The 18,177-nt window shown below is 41.3% G+C and overlaps 1 protein-coding gene across 1 annotated transcript; it reads left to right on the forward strand.

Annotated features, from left to right (window-relative positions):
- The first annotated feature begins 1,181 nt into the window (after positions 1-1,181).
- On the forward strand, positions 1,182-5,050 carry LOC104118130 (uncharacterized). Its single transcript, XM_009629312.4, has 7 exons — positions 1,182-2,876; positions 3,180-3,270; positions 3,367-3,524; positions 3,640-3,691; positions 3,778-3,857; positions 3,943-4,036; positions 4,123-5,050. The coding sequence occupies exons 1-7, from the start codon at positions 1,311-1,313 to the stop codon at positions 4,791-4,793; spliced, it is 2,712 nt and encodes a 903-aa protein (XP_009627607.1). The 5' UTR covers positions 1,182-1,310; the 3' UTR covers positions 4,794-5,050.
- Positions 5,051-18,177: the final 13,127 nt, after the last annotated feature.

Raw genomic sequence — 18,177 nt, forward strand, 5'->3', positions numbered from 1 at the left:
TTTAACTGTTTCATTACAATTTTGAGTTGTTTGTAATTCAATTCAGTGAATCAATATAGTCAGTTGATTTGATTTTATTTGGTTTGTTTCAGTTTAGACCAAGCTAACTAGTGATATTAATTTTTTATTCTTTTTCACTTAAACATAGAAATGCTCCTTCCCTCCGACCCTTTTTAATCTTCACTTTAGCAAAAATATATTTGTTACTTTATAAAATCAAGAACTCATTAATTACTTTATCCAATTCCACTCTTAATTAGTCATTTAAGGAAGAGGCAAGAGTAACTTAGTCAAAATATTCTTCATAATTAATGCTATAAAAAGATTTCTTAATAAACACAAATAAAAAGGATTGGAAGGATTAAAAGACTTATAGCCTATTTGGCCAAGCTGGAGAAATCAACTTATTTTGAGAAGTGTTTTTTTCAAAAGTGCTTTTGAAAAAAGTACTTTTGGAGAAAAGCCGTTTGTGTTTGGCTAATCATTCTAAAAAGTACTTTTGAGCAATAATTTGTATTTTGCCAAGCTTTTCAAAAAGTGGTTTTAAGTATCAAATTACGAATAAGTACATGAATAGATTTACTTAATATATAGTTAATATTATGAGTAAATAAATAATCTCAAAATTTGTTATTACATGCAATAATTAAATCTTTTCATTTTATTTAAGTACAATATGAAAATAAAATTTAAAAGTAATTAATTATTTTAATATAAGTTAAATATATTAAAAGTCATTCAACAAATATAAAAATATTCATCCCTAAAGTCATTATATATTAAAAAGTTATCCTATAAATAATAAGAAATATTTATATCTTAATATCCTAAGTATTAAGTTTGACGGTTATTTTAGTATATACTATATTTTGTTAAGGGTATTTTTGGTAAGAAGAAAAGTCAAAACTGCTTTTGCTTCTGCTTTTGGAAAGAAGCTATTTTTTTCTGCTTCTCAAAAATTGTTTCGCTTTTTCCCAAAAGTACTTTTTCCCCCCAAAATAAGGTTGGGCCAAACAGGCTATTAGACGTGAGGGGAGGTGATAAGAGTAATGGGAACTAAGAGACCCTCCATTGACCATTTCCTAAACACAAACATAACTGTCTTACTTTCCTTGTTTTTCTCTCTTCCACTTCTATGCCACTCTCTTCTCCTTAGCAATTTCTATGACGAACGAACAAACAAACAAACAAACAAACAAACAAAAACAACACAAAAAAAGTTAACAAAAATCAACCCAAAAATCCCCATCTAAACATGCCGTCTTTCATTTGATCCTCCATTGGATTTTCCTAATTGGCAATGTGCTACAATGTATCGCAGGACGCTGACTATTAACTGGGATGGACTCGGAGAAGATGATGATGATGATCACTTCTTCGAGTCCTATGACCGTCTTTCCTCGGTCGTTCCCCAGGACTTGGCGTCCTCGGGATCAGATGATGAGGTTGAGTTTGAGGATAGTCGACGTTCCTTCTCGGCCTCGGCTTCTAAGAATTTCCGAGGCCTTGATATGGAGACAAAAGTAATCAACAATCCTCCTTCCATTGTCATGGAAGATTACGGCATGTGGATGGCTGAGCCTGGAGACGTTAAAGAGCGTCGCAAACGCTTACTCCAGGGAATGGGGTTGACAAGCAATAAAGAACTCCTCAAGTTGACTAGTGCAAAAGTTGTACGAGCCATTTCAAGAAAAGTTGATACATGCAAAGATTCTAAACCAAAAGAACTAAAACAGGAGGAGCCAGAACCAGATCCTTCCAATTCGCCACCAATTTTGCTGCTCAGGTCGAGATCAGATGGTGATATACAATTTTTCTCTGTCACTACCAAGAAAAGGAAAGAACAACTAATTGGCGACGTTTCTAAACAACGTCTCACCAGGACATTTTCAGGAGTTTTGGCACCAACCACAAGAATCTGCCAATACGTGAATTCTGCGCCCAAAAAAGGCATCACAAGTAAATCTTCACCACCACAAAATGGCAGTGAGAATATGCCATCATCTATATTGCCAAATGGATGTGCTGATTTGGGATTTGCTTCATTTTTCTTGATAAAAAATCTTGACACCGGAAAGGAATTCATTGTCAAAGAGTCAAATGAAGAGGGAATGTGGAATAAGCTCAGTGATCTACAAACTGGAAAGCAGCTTTCTATGGAGGAATTTGAGAAATCTGTAGGATACTCTCCTGTTGTTAAGGAACTAATGCGCCGAGCAAGTGTTTCAACAAACGATGAAAGGAAACTAAACGTAAATGCATATCTCAGTAAGAGTTTCAGATATAGCAAGAAAACAGGAGTTGCTCTTTTGAAGAACATAAAAGGAGTTGCAAATAGCATGAGCGGATTAATAACTGATAAAGAACTCGAGCAACCTGCACAAGTGGAACAGAAACAGAACAAGAATTCCTCACAATGGATTAAAGTCCGCCAACAAGGAAAGATTTACAAAGATTTTACAGCTTTGCAATTGTGTCAAGAAATTCAGGCTCATGAGGGATCCATATGGACAATAAGATTCAGCGCGGACGCACGTTATTTAGCAACTGCAGGAGAAGACAGGGTAATTCATGTATGGGAAGTACAAGAATGTGATGTTATGTCTACAAAACCATCAGATGATCCGAATTCTATTAGTGACACACCTGTTAATCCAACGGCTGGAAGTAATTCGGATCGTCCGCCCCTGCCAGTGATCACACATATGCAATCAGAAAGAAGGAAAAAGGGAAAGACTTCTAATAAGAAGAAGGGCAACTCACTTCCAGACTATGTAAATGTACCAGAAACTGTTTTTGCTCTCTCCGAAAAACCAGTATGCAGTCTCAACGGTCATCAGGACGATGTCCTGGACCTTTCTTGGTCAAAATCTCAGGTCAGTTTTCATGTACTTAGTCAGTTTACTAATAACAATTGCTGATCAAGAAGGAAATATCAGATTTGATGTTTACTGTGAAGAGAAAAGGGCAGCTCAATGCACTAAGGTCTCGCTATACGCTGGGTCCGGGACGGTTGAACCACAAGGGTATTGTACGCAGCCTTATCCTGCATTTCTGCAAGAGGCTGTTTCCACGGCTCGAACCCGTGACCTCCTGGTCACATGACAACAACTTTACCAGTTACGCCAAGGCTCCCCTTCATATTTACTATGACATGATAAATGAATTTTTTGATGCAGCTGCTTCTTTCATCTTCAATGGACAAGACAGTGAGGCTATGGGATGTTGAGACTCAGAGCTGCTTAAAAATGTTTGCGCACAACGATTATGGTGAGATGCCATGTTACTACATTGTAGCTACTCAATCAAGGCCATATTAAAATTACCATCACATGTTTTGACATCTGATGAATCTCTGTGCGGCAGTAACATGCATACACTTCAATCCAGTAGATGACGATCACTTCATCAGCGGTTCACTGGATGGAAAAGTCCGAGTTTGGAATGTATCTGATAGGAAAGTTGTGGACTGGACAGATCTCCATGAAATGGTTACTGCTACTTGCTACACTCCTGATGGCCAGGTAGCTACAGCACAAACTTTTACTGGTTTCAAACATGCCAAACCACTTCCCCCGCAATTCTAGTCATATTAGAGGTAAACAGTACCACTGATATTTTGCTTTTCTTTACCTAAAGGGTGCTTTAATTGGCTCACATAAAGGAAGCTGTCGCATGTACAGCACCTCTGGTAAGTAAATCATCACAGAATCGTTTATTCTAGAGATAATTTTCAGAGGAATGCAACTGTTAACTTTCAACGCGTTTGTGATTTAGAATGCAAACTGGAACAGAAGGAAAACATTGAACTCGAACCCAAAAAGAAGTCCTTAGCCAAAAAGGTCACTGGTTTTCAGGTATTTCTCTTGTCTATATCTACTAGTAGGTGACAATATTGAATATCAGGAGATCTATCTAAAAACTGAACTTGTTGATGTCCAGTTTGCTCCAGGGAGTTCAACAGAAGTGCTTGTAACTTCAGCTGATTCGCGTATCAGAATTTTTGATGGATCAGACATGACCTATAAATTTAGAGGTACTTTCTAAAAGATATAATCATTCGAAGAGCTTGAATTACTTTCGTTCATTTCATAAATTGTGGATGTATTTGCTGAACCTCAGGTTTCCGGAATACAAGCAGTCAAATTTCAGCTTCATTCAGTCAAGATGGGAAATATATCATAAGTGCAAGTGAAGACTCTCAGGTCTATATATGGAAAAGAGAAGAACCTAAAACTGCAAGTGGTAAATCAAGAAGTCTAATCAATGTTCAAACTTATGAGTATTTCCAATGTAAAGATGTTTCAGTTGCCATACCGTGGCCTGGTAGTATAAAAAATCAACCACCACTTGTAGATCAGACACAATCGAAAAGGCATTCAAAACGTTCCCCGACACCACCACATCCTACCAATGGATCTCCTACGAGGGAAGACAACTCGGCTGGTGCAAATAGCAAGAGGCATTTACCACCTCTACCGGCCAGGAAAAACAGTGCAATGGAGAAAATCCAAAGTAGTCAAGATGAGGACATGGCTCAAGACTCTCCAACAGATCCTGGAGTTGGTCCTAGTGAATCATTTTCATCGAGTTCTCCATCGATCAGAGATGGCGATTCACCTTCTATATCTTCTTCTAGCAGGTTTGATGGTAGCAACAATCAAGGAAATGTCGCTGTCCAAGCAACAGCATGGGGCATGGTTATTGTGACCGCAACCTCGGGAGGTGAAATCAGGGTCTATCAAAATTTTGGGATGCCATTGAAAGCTAGTCGACCGACCAATCTCTTTTAACACTTAACTAAGTCAAAAGAGCTAGAGTCTCAAGCTCAAGTTCAGTATGCCTTTCAGTAATGTGTATGATGTGAAACAGGCAATTTTGATACCTTTTAGATTAGACAAACCAAAATTAGTCACAGTTTTGTCCAATGTTCCAAGAAATTAAGCATTTTTTTTGGCTTGTGAACTTGCCTTGTGTAAATTAATTGCTCTGTTGTCTTTGTAAGTGCACAGATCGTTGTTATAAGTAACTGATACCTGATTTATTAACACATTTACTAGCATAATTTTCAGAGCATGAAAGATGGTATAAATAATAATCATCTTACTGATATGTCATCTACTAAAACTCTTATATCAAAGATATTAACTTAAAATGAACCCTCAATAAACTTGGGAGTGCTGAACCATTATGCTTCATCTTTTTTTCTCCTCTTCATTTCCAGCGAAGGGTAGAAGGGGAGCCTTGACGTAACTGTTAAAGTTGCTGCCATATGATCAGTAGGACGGGTTCGAGCCGTGGAAAAAACCTCTTGCAGAAATGCAGGGTAAAGCTACATACAATAGACTCTTGTGGTCCGTCCTTTCCCCTGACCCCGCGCATAGCAGGAGCTTAATGCACCGGGCTGCCCTTTTTCAGCAAGGGCCAGCACGGTGCACAAGGCATCCCACGTTCATGCAGGGTCTGGGCAAAGGCCGCGCCCAAGGTTTAAGATGTAGACAACCTACTCTAAAGTAAGCATTATGGTTGCTTCCACGGTTCGAACCCGTGACCTATAAGTCATACGAAGACAACTTTATTTCATTTTCAGCATGCTTCTTAATTCTTAAGCATATTTCCTAATGTGATGAGTTGTTTACTATCAATACTCTGTCAAATCAATTCAAAGCAGAGTGCCAATTTTAACGAGTCCTATATTAGCTAAGGTTCAGCTAAAACCTTGCTTAAAAACAGAAGAAGTTATTAATTGCATTTACATAAGAAGGAAGATGCATGCGCTGAAGAAAACAAAAATAAAGCATTAAATATAAATAAAGAAAATTACGAATCTATGTGCAGAACTTCTGCCAAAGTCCAGTGTGCTTTACTTCAATCTGCCTATGAGGTCATTATTCAGTTTCTACTCTTCCCATTCAATTCAAACTGTTTTTATCGAATCCGGTAATCCAATAAATACAAAACACACGTCTTCACATACACACTTATTACTCAATCATAGTTAATTAATAGATATTCTTACCTTAATTTATTACTTAACTAGTGTATTAGCCGCGCTACGCGCGGTTATGAAAAAAAATTAAATTATGATAGAATATTAATGTCATAATTTTTATAGAAGAAAATCAATCTATGCTAAAAAAACAAAAATTTCATGATTGTATCATTTTTGTGATTTTTGTAACATCTAATGCAAAATTTATAGAATAAAAGACTCTGTAATAAACATATAGACTAAATATTAAACAATCTATTTAGATTAATAAATGTGAATATTGAGTAATAAAAGAGAGAATAATACAAAAGAAATAGTAGAAAAATAGAAAAAGAAGTGGTGTTGGAATCATATTCCATATTTTTTTTGCTTGCGTTTTAATTCTAGCTTACCATAAATATTGTTCAAAGAAGTTATCTCTCCTAATTAAAAGATGATAGAGGTATTGTTTTTCCAACTATTAAAGATAAAGGAATTAAGGTATATGAAATTTATACGCTTAATTATTTTAGTTTCTAGCCATTTAAGGTAATTACGTCACATTAATATGCAATTAAATGTAAAATAAATATAAAATCTAATGTATTTACCTTCAATTTAAACAAACATATGCAAAATCAAATATCAAAGAAATATAAAAGAGGAGGAAAAATACATGATCAATGATGGAAAATGACAAACAAATTAATTATAATAAATAAGAAATTAGTCGTAGTAGAAAGATCATAAAGTGAGAATGCGAGATAGTGAATTACCAATGGTATTTAATAATATTAGAGAAAACATCAAATATCAATTGCCATCCACATTTACAAAAATAAAAGTATACAAATTCAGATATAAGAAAAAACAAAACTATAGCAAAATATCTCAACCTAATATTTAATAAACTTATCTTTCAAACAACCACACATCAATATATGTTAAATGGAGTCTCATATATGAATTTTCTGCGCAAAAAAAAAAATTTCTTTGCAAGAAGAAAAGATAATAAGGAAAAAACTGAAAACAAATAAAAGGCAATATTTTTACCTTCCCAACGGTCAACTCTAGACAACCGTGGAATATGTGTAATCGGTTTTTCCTTATCTCGTGTTTAGGTTGCTAAGACGAATGTGTATATTCTTCTATGTTAAGTCTACTATCTCTTCACTCACCGAATGCAACACCAATCCAATAATAGCATGAATAGTTGTAATTAAATTGGAAAATGAATGAGAAAAGGAAGTGTATAGGTCAAAATATGCCCTAGAATATTTAGGGTAATATAGCATTACGGAAAGAGTCAGCCGAGGTCGACAGGAGATGGCAAAGCCCGTGGGCGAGAAGCAAAAGATGGTCGATATTGTGCATTGCAGAAAGAGCTGTAACGGCTAGTTTATTAGGGCATGATATTAAAGAGAATATTCCGTTGAATATTCTTGGTACTTGTACTATTAGGGTTTACTAGGGATATGTCCCAAATAAATAGGAAAAAAGATAAGGAATAGAGGCATGTGATATGCGCCGGATAAGAACACTTTTCAGAAGAAGAATCTCTCGCTCTCTCTCTCTAGCAAAGATACAAATATTACCTTTTCATCAAGATTTTTGCTCATATTATTCCATACTTTTCCATTAGATCCATCAGAGAATAGTTCGAACATTCTAGGATTTATCTATCACACATCATTGTTAGGAGAAACAATCATCTAACTCATTCATTATTGGGTGAATCATTCCTTCTATTTACTTAAATGCCATTTATTGCTAGTTACTTTTCCATTATTGCTCACACTTTTGGAATATTTAATGCACGATATTATTAATCCCTTACTGGATCAGCCCCACATTATCCGTATTTTCAAGATCCACATTTAAAAATATTATTATTAACTAGGTTTAACCCAACATTATATAAATATAAAGGTTTAACCGAAAGTTATACTTTTTGGTCAAATAATTTGGCACCGTCTGTGGGGATTTTCTAGTTAAATTTTTAGTTTCCTCTAGATCTACACGGATTGCTAATGTAAACAAAAACACCAAGAACAAGATTCCCTTTTTGCTCACACTTTTGGAATATTTAATGCACGATATTATTAATCCCCCACTGGATCAACCCCACATTATCCGTATTTTCAAGATCCACGTTTAGGAATATTATTATTAACTAGGTTTAACCCAACATTACATAAATATAAAGATTTAACCGAAAGTTATACTTTTTGGTCAAATAATTTGGCTCCGTCTGTGGGGATTTCCTAGTTAAATTTTTAGTTTCCTCTAGATCTACAACCAACACAGATTGCTAATGTTCATGAGCATCATCAATGAGAGCTCTGAAGCAGTGGACGAGGACGCAACGCCTAATGCCTCCCCTAGGCGAGGCGGGTCACCCCTCACTGTAGCATCATGAAACTCTTGGTAAGGGAGCCTCCATATCCGTGATGGAAGAGACGCCACCGGCAGTAAAAAAGGTCCTTGAGGCTTGGCTAATTGACACGCTAACCAGCGTCCTCCATAAGCCCGTTCAGGATGCGGCTACGGAAAGCGCAAGGACTTGCGTTATACCACCAACAGACGAGCAACATGATCAACTTCCTCCCCCCTACAACGACAGGCATTACTCACAATGTTGTTAACAATGCAGGTGACGATACTCTCGCGGCCATTTTGAAAAGGATGGAGGAAATGAAAAATGAGAACAAGGTACTTCAGGACCAAATGAGAGAACACCAAGAAAGGGTCGATAAAATACCGGGCACCCCTAAGCGCTTGCCGAAGAGAGACGTCGGTCGGTTCGTAGAGCAGCCGTACAGCGATGCCGCCGCCCCACATGCCATACCAAAGACCTTTAAAATGCCTCCCTACCTTAAAATATACGACAGTACGATTGACCCCGAAGACAATGTGACCCACTACGTCACTGCCGTGAAAGGCAATGACCTCGCCAAGGAACAAGTATCCTCCATTTTGTTGAAACAATTCGGCGAGACCCTCACTGGAGGAGCATTAACATGGTATTCACAGCTGCCCACGCGTTCTATTGAAATATTCGAAGAAATGATCGACAAGTTCGTAACGGCCCATGCTGGGGCCAAGAAGGCAGAGGCGAGAGTAAATGACATATTCGCTATCAAACAGTCACCGAGAGAGGGATTGAGGGACTTCCTTGCCCGATTCAACCGAGTAAGAATGGCCTTACCGAATGTATCAGAAGGGATGATTGTCGCAGCTTTCCAGAACAGGCTGAGCAGAAATGGTTCAAGCGCAACAAGGAAGTTATTAAGTCGTCTTATGAAGTACCCTCTAACAACTTGGGATGAAATACATAACCCATATTGCACCGAAGTCCGAGCAGATGAGGACGATCTCAATGGGCCGACCCATCGACTGACCTCGATGCAAGCAGAATCTAGGAAAGATCGAAGAAATGATGTCAGAAGAGATACCGCGGCCTCGCGACCCAACCGGGAACGACATCTCCTATATGTCAGAACCACTGTCGCGTGCTCATCCCGCCATGAAGAGGGCCCACCCCGATCAAGAACAGGGATCCACCGGAACGAGAGATGTATGCCCCATTTATTATGCGCTCATATATTTTGTGCGTCGCCTACAGAAATAGTCTACGCCTTGGAGAAGCTCGAACCGAAGGTGAAGTGGCCACAAAAGATGAGGTCAGACCCGAATACCAGAAAATCAGACGCCCTCTGCTGTTCCATTAAGAGCAAGGACACAAAACCGAAGATTGGATCTCCCTAAGACAGGAGGTCGTAAACATGCTACGATAGGGACACCTCAAAGAATTGTTGAGCGATCGGGGAAGGACCAACTTTGCCAGAAGATGTGAACAACATCAAGAGCCTCTGAAACCACCCTCGTCGGCCCGCTCCATCCACATGATCACTGGTGGAGGGGACGACTCTTCCATCAACAGTGTGAAGTTCACCACAACCCATAAGCTCAAACGGTCGATCACTCACGAACGGTATGATGAACACGAAGTAAGTATCATCTTCGATAAGTCAGATACCAACGGTTTGGCATTCCCTCACTATGATGCTCTTGTTATCACTTTACGAATTTTAGATACCAATGTGAGTAGGATTATGGTAGACGATGGGAGTGGCGCATGCATTATCCATCATCGAGTACTTACACAAATGAAACTCGAGGATAAGATATTGTTGCGCTGCATCACACTAACATGTTTTAACAATGCAGTTGAGCGAACATCCGGCGAGATCACACTCCACGTCCTAGAAGGTGGCGTCACTTTGGAAACTGCATTCCATATCATGAACCCGGACACAACATACAACGCTATAATAGAGCGACTATGGATACACACCATGCGATCTATCCCCTCCAGCTTGTACCAAGTAATCAAATTCCTAACTCCACGGGGAATATTCAGTATACGAGGGGAACAACGCACATCCTAGGAATGCTACCGCATTGCCTTAGACTGTACGTCCACCCAACAAATAAAGTATAAAGAAAAAGAGGCATAGCAATCAACATGGTCGAGGTCGATGTGTGATGACAACAAGGACGTCATCAGAGACCCCGATATGGCCGAGGCTACAAGATCGACCATAGAGGACCTCGACTCCATTCAATTAGACAACAATGACCCCAGCAAGAAAGATTACATCGGCTGCAAACTTCAGGAACTGGGTAAGTTTTGTGAATTTTTAACTACTAACGCGGACTTGTTCGCCTTTAGCCATGCAGATATGCTAGGTATCCCAAAGGAGATCACCACACACAAATTGAACGTCGATCCATTACACCCCCCAAGTGAGGTAGGTTAGGCGTATGTTTAACTCCACAATTAATGACGTAGTACGCGAAGAAGTGGAAAATATGTTGGAAAATGGCTCCGTCGGGGAGTCAAAGTACCCACAATGGGTCGCCAACGTAGTCATGGTGAAAAAGAAGAACGACAAATGGCGGATGTGCGTAGATTTTCGTGACCTGAACAAAGCTTACCCCAAGGATTTATTTTCATTACCCCATATCGACCAACTCATCGACGCAACGGCCAGGCACAAATTACTAAGCTTCTTGGATGCCTACTCGGGCTATAATTAGATCCTCATGGAGGAATAGGATCAGGAAAAACCACCTGTATCACCCACCAGGCGTACTGCTACAGGGTCATGCCCTTTAGGCTGAAAAATACGGGGGAAACTTATCAAAGGTTGGTGATGAAGATGTTCATAGACCAACTTGGTAAAACAATGAAAGTCTATATAGATGACAAGCTGGTCAAATCCAAAAGGAAAGAAGATTACATCGACCATTTGAGAGAAACCTTCGGCATACTCAAGCAATACGGAATGAAACTGAACCCCGAAAAATGTACATTCGGCGTGGCCTCAGGAAAATTCTTGGGTTTCCTAGTATCACAACGAGGTATAGAGGTCAATCCCTACCAAATCAAGGCCATCGAAGGGATACCCGAGCACTCGACCACTAAAAAATAGGTTCAGAGGTTGACTGGTCGTATCGTCGCCCTTTCAAGATTCATTTCGCGATCCTCCGATAGGTGCCATAAGTTCTTTGGCGTACTAAAAAAGGATAACAACCTCCAATGGACCCTGAGTGCGTCCGAGCCCTGAAGGAGTTAAAGGTATACTTGTCATCGCCACTGTTGCTTTCAAAACCAGAACTGGGACAGCCCCTCCTCGTCTATCTCTTCGTGTCCGAAGTAGCTGTGAGCGCGGTCCTAGTCCGAGAAAATAAAGGTACGCAATCTCCCATATATTACATTAGCAAAACACTAGTCGACACCGAAACGAGATACCCCCATCTCGAAAAATTGCTCTGGCGTTAGTCGTAGCTTCATGAAAGCTTAGACCACATTTCCAATGCCACCCCATCTCGGCCGTCACGACTTTTCCTTTAAAAAGCATTTTACATAAACCCGAGCTATCGTGAAGGTTGTCCAAATGGGCCATCGAATTGAGCGAGCACGATATCACATATCGGCCGCGAACGGCGATAAAGTCACATGTCCTCGCAGACTTCAGTGCAAAAATAATGCCGAAAGTCGAAAAAGAAGTCGTCCACGCTTCTCCCCAAATATAAGACCTCTGGGTCCTGTACACTGATGGAGCGTCTAATGCATCAGGGTCTGGGTTGGGACTCGTACTCGAAGCTCCAACATGCGAAGTGATTCGCCAATCCATAAGATGCCCGGACATGACTAACAATGAGGCCGAGTATGAGGCCGTAATTGTAGGATTAAGACTAGCACTGAAATATGGGGCGAAGCGGCTAAGAATGCGCTGCGATTCTTAACTCGTGGTCAACCAAGTCATAGGGACTTTCCAATCAAGGAACAAAGATTACAAAAGTACCAGACCGAAATCTGCAAGTTGTTACCCGAGTTCGACGAGTGTCAACTCGACCAGATCCCCCGAACACAGAATACCGATGAGGACGGTCTCGCCAAATTAGCCGCAGCCACCAAAAACATTACAACCAAGAAAGAAATGTGGTCCACCTCCTCAACCCATCGATAAATCAAATTGAGGTAATAACTATAAACCTGACTTGGGACTGGCGCAACCGTATTGTTACATATTTGCAAGATGGCATACTCCCAGATGATAAAAAAAAAGCCAAGAAACTGCGAATGCAAGCAGACAGATACAACATCATTCATAACGACCTGTACAAGAGAAAGTATGGTGGCCCATTGGCGAAATGCTTAGGCTTAAATCAGACGCAGCGCGTCCTTGAAGAAGTACACAAAGGTCACTGTGGATCTCACTCTGACAATCGAGCTTTGATCAGATGCCTCATACGGGCAGGGTATTACTGTCCCACCATGAAAAAAGAGGCCGCGGATTTCGTGAAAGAATGCGAGCAATGCCAGAAGTATGCCCAATGATTCACCAAGCAGGCGAACACCTACACTTAGTGACTTCCCCTTGGTCGTTCATCAAATGGGAATGGATATCGTAGGCCCCCTCCCGGCAGAACGAGGTAACGTACGATTTCTTTTGGTTTTAACTGACTATTTCTCTAAATGGGTAGAAGCAATAACATTCGCCCAAACACGCAAACAATAAGTGATCGCCTTCATATGGAAAAATAACATATGCCGTTTCGGTCTTCCCAAAGAGATCAACTGCGACAACGGATCCCAGTTTGCGGGAAAAAAGGTCACTGAGTTTTTTGAAAAATGAAGCATCAAAATAATACTCTCAATGCCATACCACCCCGGGGGCACCGGGCATGAAGAATCCTCTAATAAGTCGATATTGAACATCATGAAGAAGAAACTCGAAGACGCCAAAGGATTGTGGTTGAAAATATTACCAGAAGTACTCTGGGCCTACCGAACAATTCCAAAAATGAGCACATGAGAAACGCCATACACATTAGGCTATGGGACTGATGCAGTAATACCGGTCGAGGAGCCCAACCTAAGATACTCCCAAAAAAGCGGACCCCGAAATGATGACAGCAGAAGGCAGGAGCTCAACGAAGTCGAGGAACGAAGAGATATGGCCTATGTAAGAATGGTCACCCAAAATCAACAAGCAGAACACTATTATAACAAAAAGGCAAAGATCAGGCCACTCAAAGTCGGGGACTATGTGCTTAAAGCTTTACACAAGAAAGCAAAGACCCACGGGAAGGCAAACTAGATACAAATATGGATGGCCCGTACAAAATCACGGCAACAACGAACAAATGGTCATTCCAACTAGAAAAAATGGAAGGAAAGAGACTACCAAACAACTAGAATATCACAGACCTCAAGTACTTCAACTTTTAAAAGATGAAGCGTCCCAAAAGTCGTACTCTTTTTTCTCTCACTTAAGTTTTGTCCCAATTGGGTTTTCTCGATGAGGTTTTTAACGAGGCGATGAAGGGGACACTTCAGGAATGAAGTGCGCACAGACAAAGGCACTGGATGGCTAGTTCATTGCCCCACCTCTCAATACTTTTCCAGGTCGACCAATGAAGGGACTAAATAGACTGGGACTGAAATGCCAGCCAATGCCCGAAAAATATGTAAGTTTCTCAAAGTGTATGAACAAAGCACAAATGCATGAAGTTTATTTCTATTTTCTACAAATGTACAACCAAAGCAACATTTCCTTAAAATCATACCACCAAAAAATGCCACACCTAATCGGTCGTCGGCCATAATCAAGCATAGGTTATATTCGACCTTGTTCGAATCAATACATAATCGGCCCTCGGCCTTAACTAAGTATAGGTTACACTCGACCTCGTTCGAATCAATACCTAATCGCCCCTTGGCCATAATCGAGCATATGTTATATTCGACCTCGTTCGAATCAACACCTAATCAGACATCGACCATAACTAAGCATAGGATATATTTGACCTCATTCGAATCAACACCTAATCGGCCCTCGTCCCTAACTAAGTATATATTATATTCAACCTCATTCGAATCAATACCTAATCATCCCTCGTCCATAATCGAATATAGGTTATATTCGACCTCGTTCGAATTAACACCTAATTGGCCCTAGGCCATAACTAAGCATAGGTTATATTCGACCCTATTCGAATCAACACCTAATCGGCCCTCGACTCTAACTAAGTATAGATTACATTCGACCTCGTTCGAATCAACACCTAATCGGCCATCAGCCATAAATAAACATACGATATGTTCGACCTCGTTCGAACTAACATCTACTGGCCCTCCACCATGATCTAACCTAAGTTTTATTTCTACCTCGGTCGACCCTACTCGAGCTAAGTTATTACGACTAAGGAAACCAAGGCAACGAAGCAACAAAATAAAAAGACATACAAACTCGAACAGAAGAAAAAGAATCAGGTGCAAATAACAAAACTGGTATTTCATACTTAGAATATTTTTTACAAAGGCTCAAAAAAGACGCCCACAAAAGAATGCACAAGTCTGCGACAAAACAAAAAGAAGGAAAAAAAAGCTACTAATCTCCGCTTGGCCCAGCAGCGCCATCGGCCAGATCGCCTAGGCTATCCCCATCTACGCCTTCACCATCGCTATCGACATCAGGATACTTACCTTCATACCAAGCGTCCTCTTCGATCTGATCCATGCCCGCATCCTCCTCGTCATAACCGGCCTTTAGTGTAGCAGGATTGTAGCCGCAAATGACCCGAGATCTATGTGCCTTAACACGAGCATCCTCGAAGATGGCTTCTAAAACGGTTCTCGCCATCATCAGATCTCTAAATATATCCAGCTGGGCCTCGGCGTGAATCCACTCGTACAAATCTTGAGGAACATCAGGGAAACTAGAAGTGAGGGAAGAGGATGGTTGAGGCAGTAATTTTGCCTTCTCGGCCTCGAGAGAGGTGACTCGATCACAAAGACCAGAAGCCTCTTTCTCTAATTCTCCAATCCATTCATCAAGACGCTCTTCTTTGAGCCTGGCCGTCTCCAAGGCACTCTTTCACTCAGAACGAAAAACATGGATTACGATATCAAAAGCCTTTGCCTTCCTCATAGCCCCGACCGATCTAACTCTACCTTCTCGAGATCCGCTGCCTTCTCGGCGAGCTCTCCACTTAAAGCATCCGCTTTGAACTCACACTCCTCCAGCTCAGTGTGCAACAAGACCACCTGGGCTTGGAGATCGCCGCACTGGGCTTCAAGCCCCCTACTAACCTCAAGCTCCTCTTCTTTATCTCTCAGCGCCCCTTCAAGAACGATGCATGTTTCGATGACCCTCACCAGCTCGCCATCCTTTTCCTTCAGTTCGTCTCGGAGAGCTTCGAAAGTTTTGCTCTCACCAAACCGCTTACAAATCTCACGGTGCTTTCCATGGTACTCGCGGTATTTTCGCTCCATCTTCAGAAAAATAGCCTTACGCCTCTCCTCTCTTTGGGCACTTTCAATCTCTAAAACCACAGTCTGAAAGAGAGACAAAGAAAATGGAGATTATGAACGAAACAAACTTTGAACTTGACAAACAAAAACGAAAGAGGTCGAAAAGCTTACCTTGAGAGTGAGGCCGGCTATGCTCCTAGATAAGGTAGAGTCTTCCATCTTTTCAAGGGCTTTACCCTCCACATCGAAACAGAGGGGACCAAGGGAAGGGACCACGTTCTCCGTGTTAACCAAAAAATCTCGATCCATAGGGATCGCAATGGTCCGCGTGGACCCCTCCAATCTTACTTCGAGACGGGTAAATCCCTCCCCCATCATCCTCACCTCATCGGCATCAACATCGAAGCCCGTCTCATAACCATCCTTGGCTATGCACTTTCCTTTTATGTCGGCCAGCGAAGAAGGACCTTCGACCGGTCGCGAGGCCGATGGCTCATCTTGCCGCAAATTATCAGAGACTCTCGCCGATGGACCTTCAGCCTCCATCATGGTTTCAGGAAGAGACATACCCTCGACGACTTCAGTCGATGGCGGAACCACGGGCAATAACTCGGCGTCATCTTCAAGCTCTATGGTTTTCGTTTCACGGATGACAAAATTGCCCCTCACTAAATCCACCGCCTAGGAAACCCCATCACCGACGTCCACCAATATTCTCTTACGGGGAACTAAATCCCCATCACTCGGTGATGATTCCTCTTCCTCGTTCCCTAGATGAAGCAAAGGGCAAGCCGGAGGCTCCGCTGTCGATATATCCGCGGCCGGAGAAGAAGTCGGTACAGAAGCAATAGTAGGTGTTGTCGACGAATGAGTAGACCTGGCCGCGGCGGAAGGACGAATAGAAGTAGATAACCAAGCAGTCCTAGCCGCGGTCACAGCAGGAATAGACTCCAAAGAAGAAGAAGCCTTCCTCTTACGAAATGCAGGAGGAGGAGCCCGCGGCCTCCTCGAAGATCCTCGAATTGAAAAAGAAAGATCGAAGGTTGTCACTACCGATTATAAACTATGGCGAGCAAGCGACCATAAGGTCAAAACAGTAAAAATAAAAAATAGATGAACACATGGTACAAGGAAGAAGCATGCCCGGACTTCTTGAAAAAGCCCGGCCACTCACGAATCCGCATAGTGTGAGGCAGAATCTGGCCAACCCAGTCATAAATTTTCCGACCAAAGGAGGAGGCGCAACCTTGGCTGTACGAGGAAGAGACAAAAGGTTAGAGCCTACGACTAGAAATAGACAAATCAAATACCTTTCACAAAAAAACAGATACTTACGAGAGTGATTCCAAGTCTCAGGAAAGCCGTCCGCATTGGCTACCATCTGACAAAAATGTAGTTGAGCCAGAATTGACGATTTGCTTTGTCGTCCATCTTTACCACCATGCATTTACCTCCTCGATGGCGAAGATGCAACATCGCCCCCCCTATAAGAGCTAAGGGCGAAGAGATGCATCAGTTGGCGGAGTGTGACCTCGACCCCGGCAAGCTCGGCGAATTTTGAGAGCATCCTGATAAGCTTGTAAATATACGAAGAGAGTTGGGCCAGGCAAACACCGTAATAGCGGCAAAATTCCTTTGCCAATGGGAGAAGGGGGAGAGTATAGCCGACCTGGAAAGGATACGCATAGAACGCGCAATATCTGGGGCGGTGGATTTGCACCACATCGCACCCTGCTAGGACCAAATCGATGTGGGCAGAAATGTTGAATTTTTCCCTAAGCTTGGCTAGATCGGCCTCTTCCATAACTGACTCCGATACTTCGAGCTCACCTTCAGGCACCTTCGAAAAATTAGACCTAACTTTCTCACTACGAGTGATTATTTCCTCCACCGTAGGAAATTCTCTTCCTCAATGGCGATAGAGACCCTATCAGCGTGAGGGGGTATAAGCACCACCAAAGGGACAAGGTCAATTGTCATACCGAAAATATAGGGTACATTAGCCATGTTGATTAAGGGAGAATATTTAAGCAAGGAAGTGTTAGAAGCGGCAAGAATCACTAAAACCAGTAAGAACATATGCGACAATGGAGGAAGAAGAATGAGGCAAAGGATTTTGATAAGAAGAGACACAACAATGGGGGAAGAAGAAGGAGATAAGGAGTTTTTTTATGCAAGGGTTTCGTAAAGATTGAAACGTTACCAACACACCCCTATTTATAAAAATTCATATGTCGAAGCCAAGGAATTAATCCATCATTACCTGGCACTGTAACCGAAGTGACAGATTCAATCAGAAGACGCACGTGAAATGAAGCAACGTATCGGGAAATCACGTCATAATGAAGCATGTCGCCATGACGTCATCCTGATTCGT

The sequence above is a fragment of the Nicotiana tomentosiformis genome, chromosome 2 (assembly GCF_000390325.3).
Source record: "Nicotiana tomentosiformis chromosome 2, ASM39032v3, whole genome shotgun sequence".
NCBI classification, from domain to species: domain Eukaryota; kingdom Viridiplantae; phylum Streptophyta; class Magnoliopsida; order Solanales; family Solanaceae; genus Nicotiana; species Nicotiana tomentosiformis.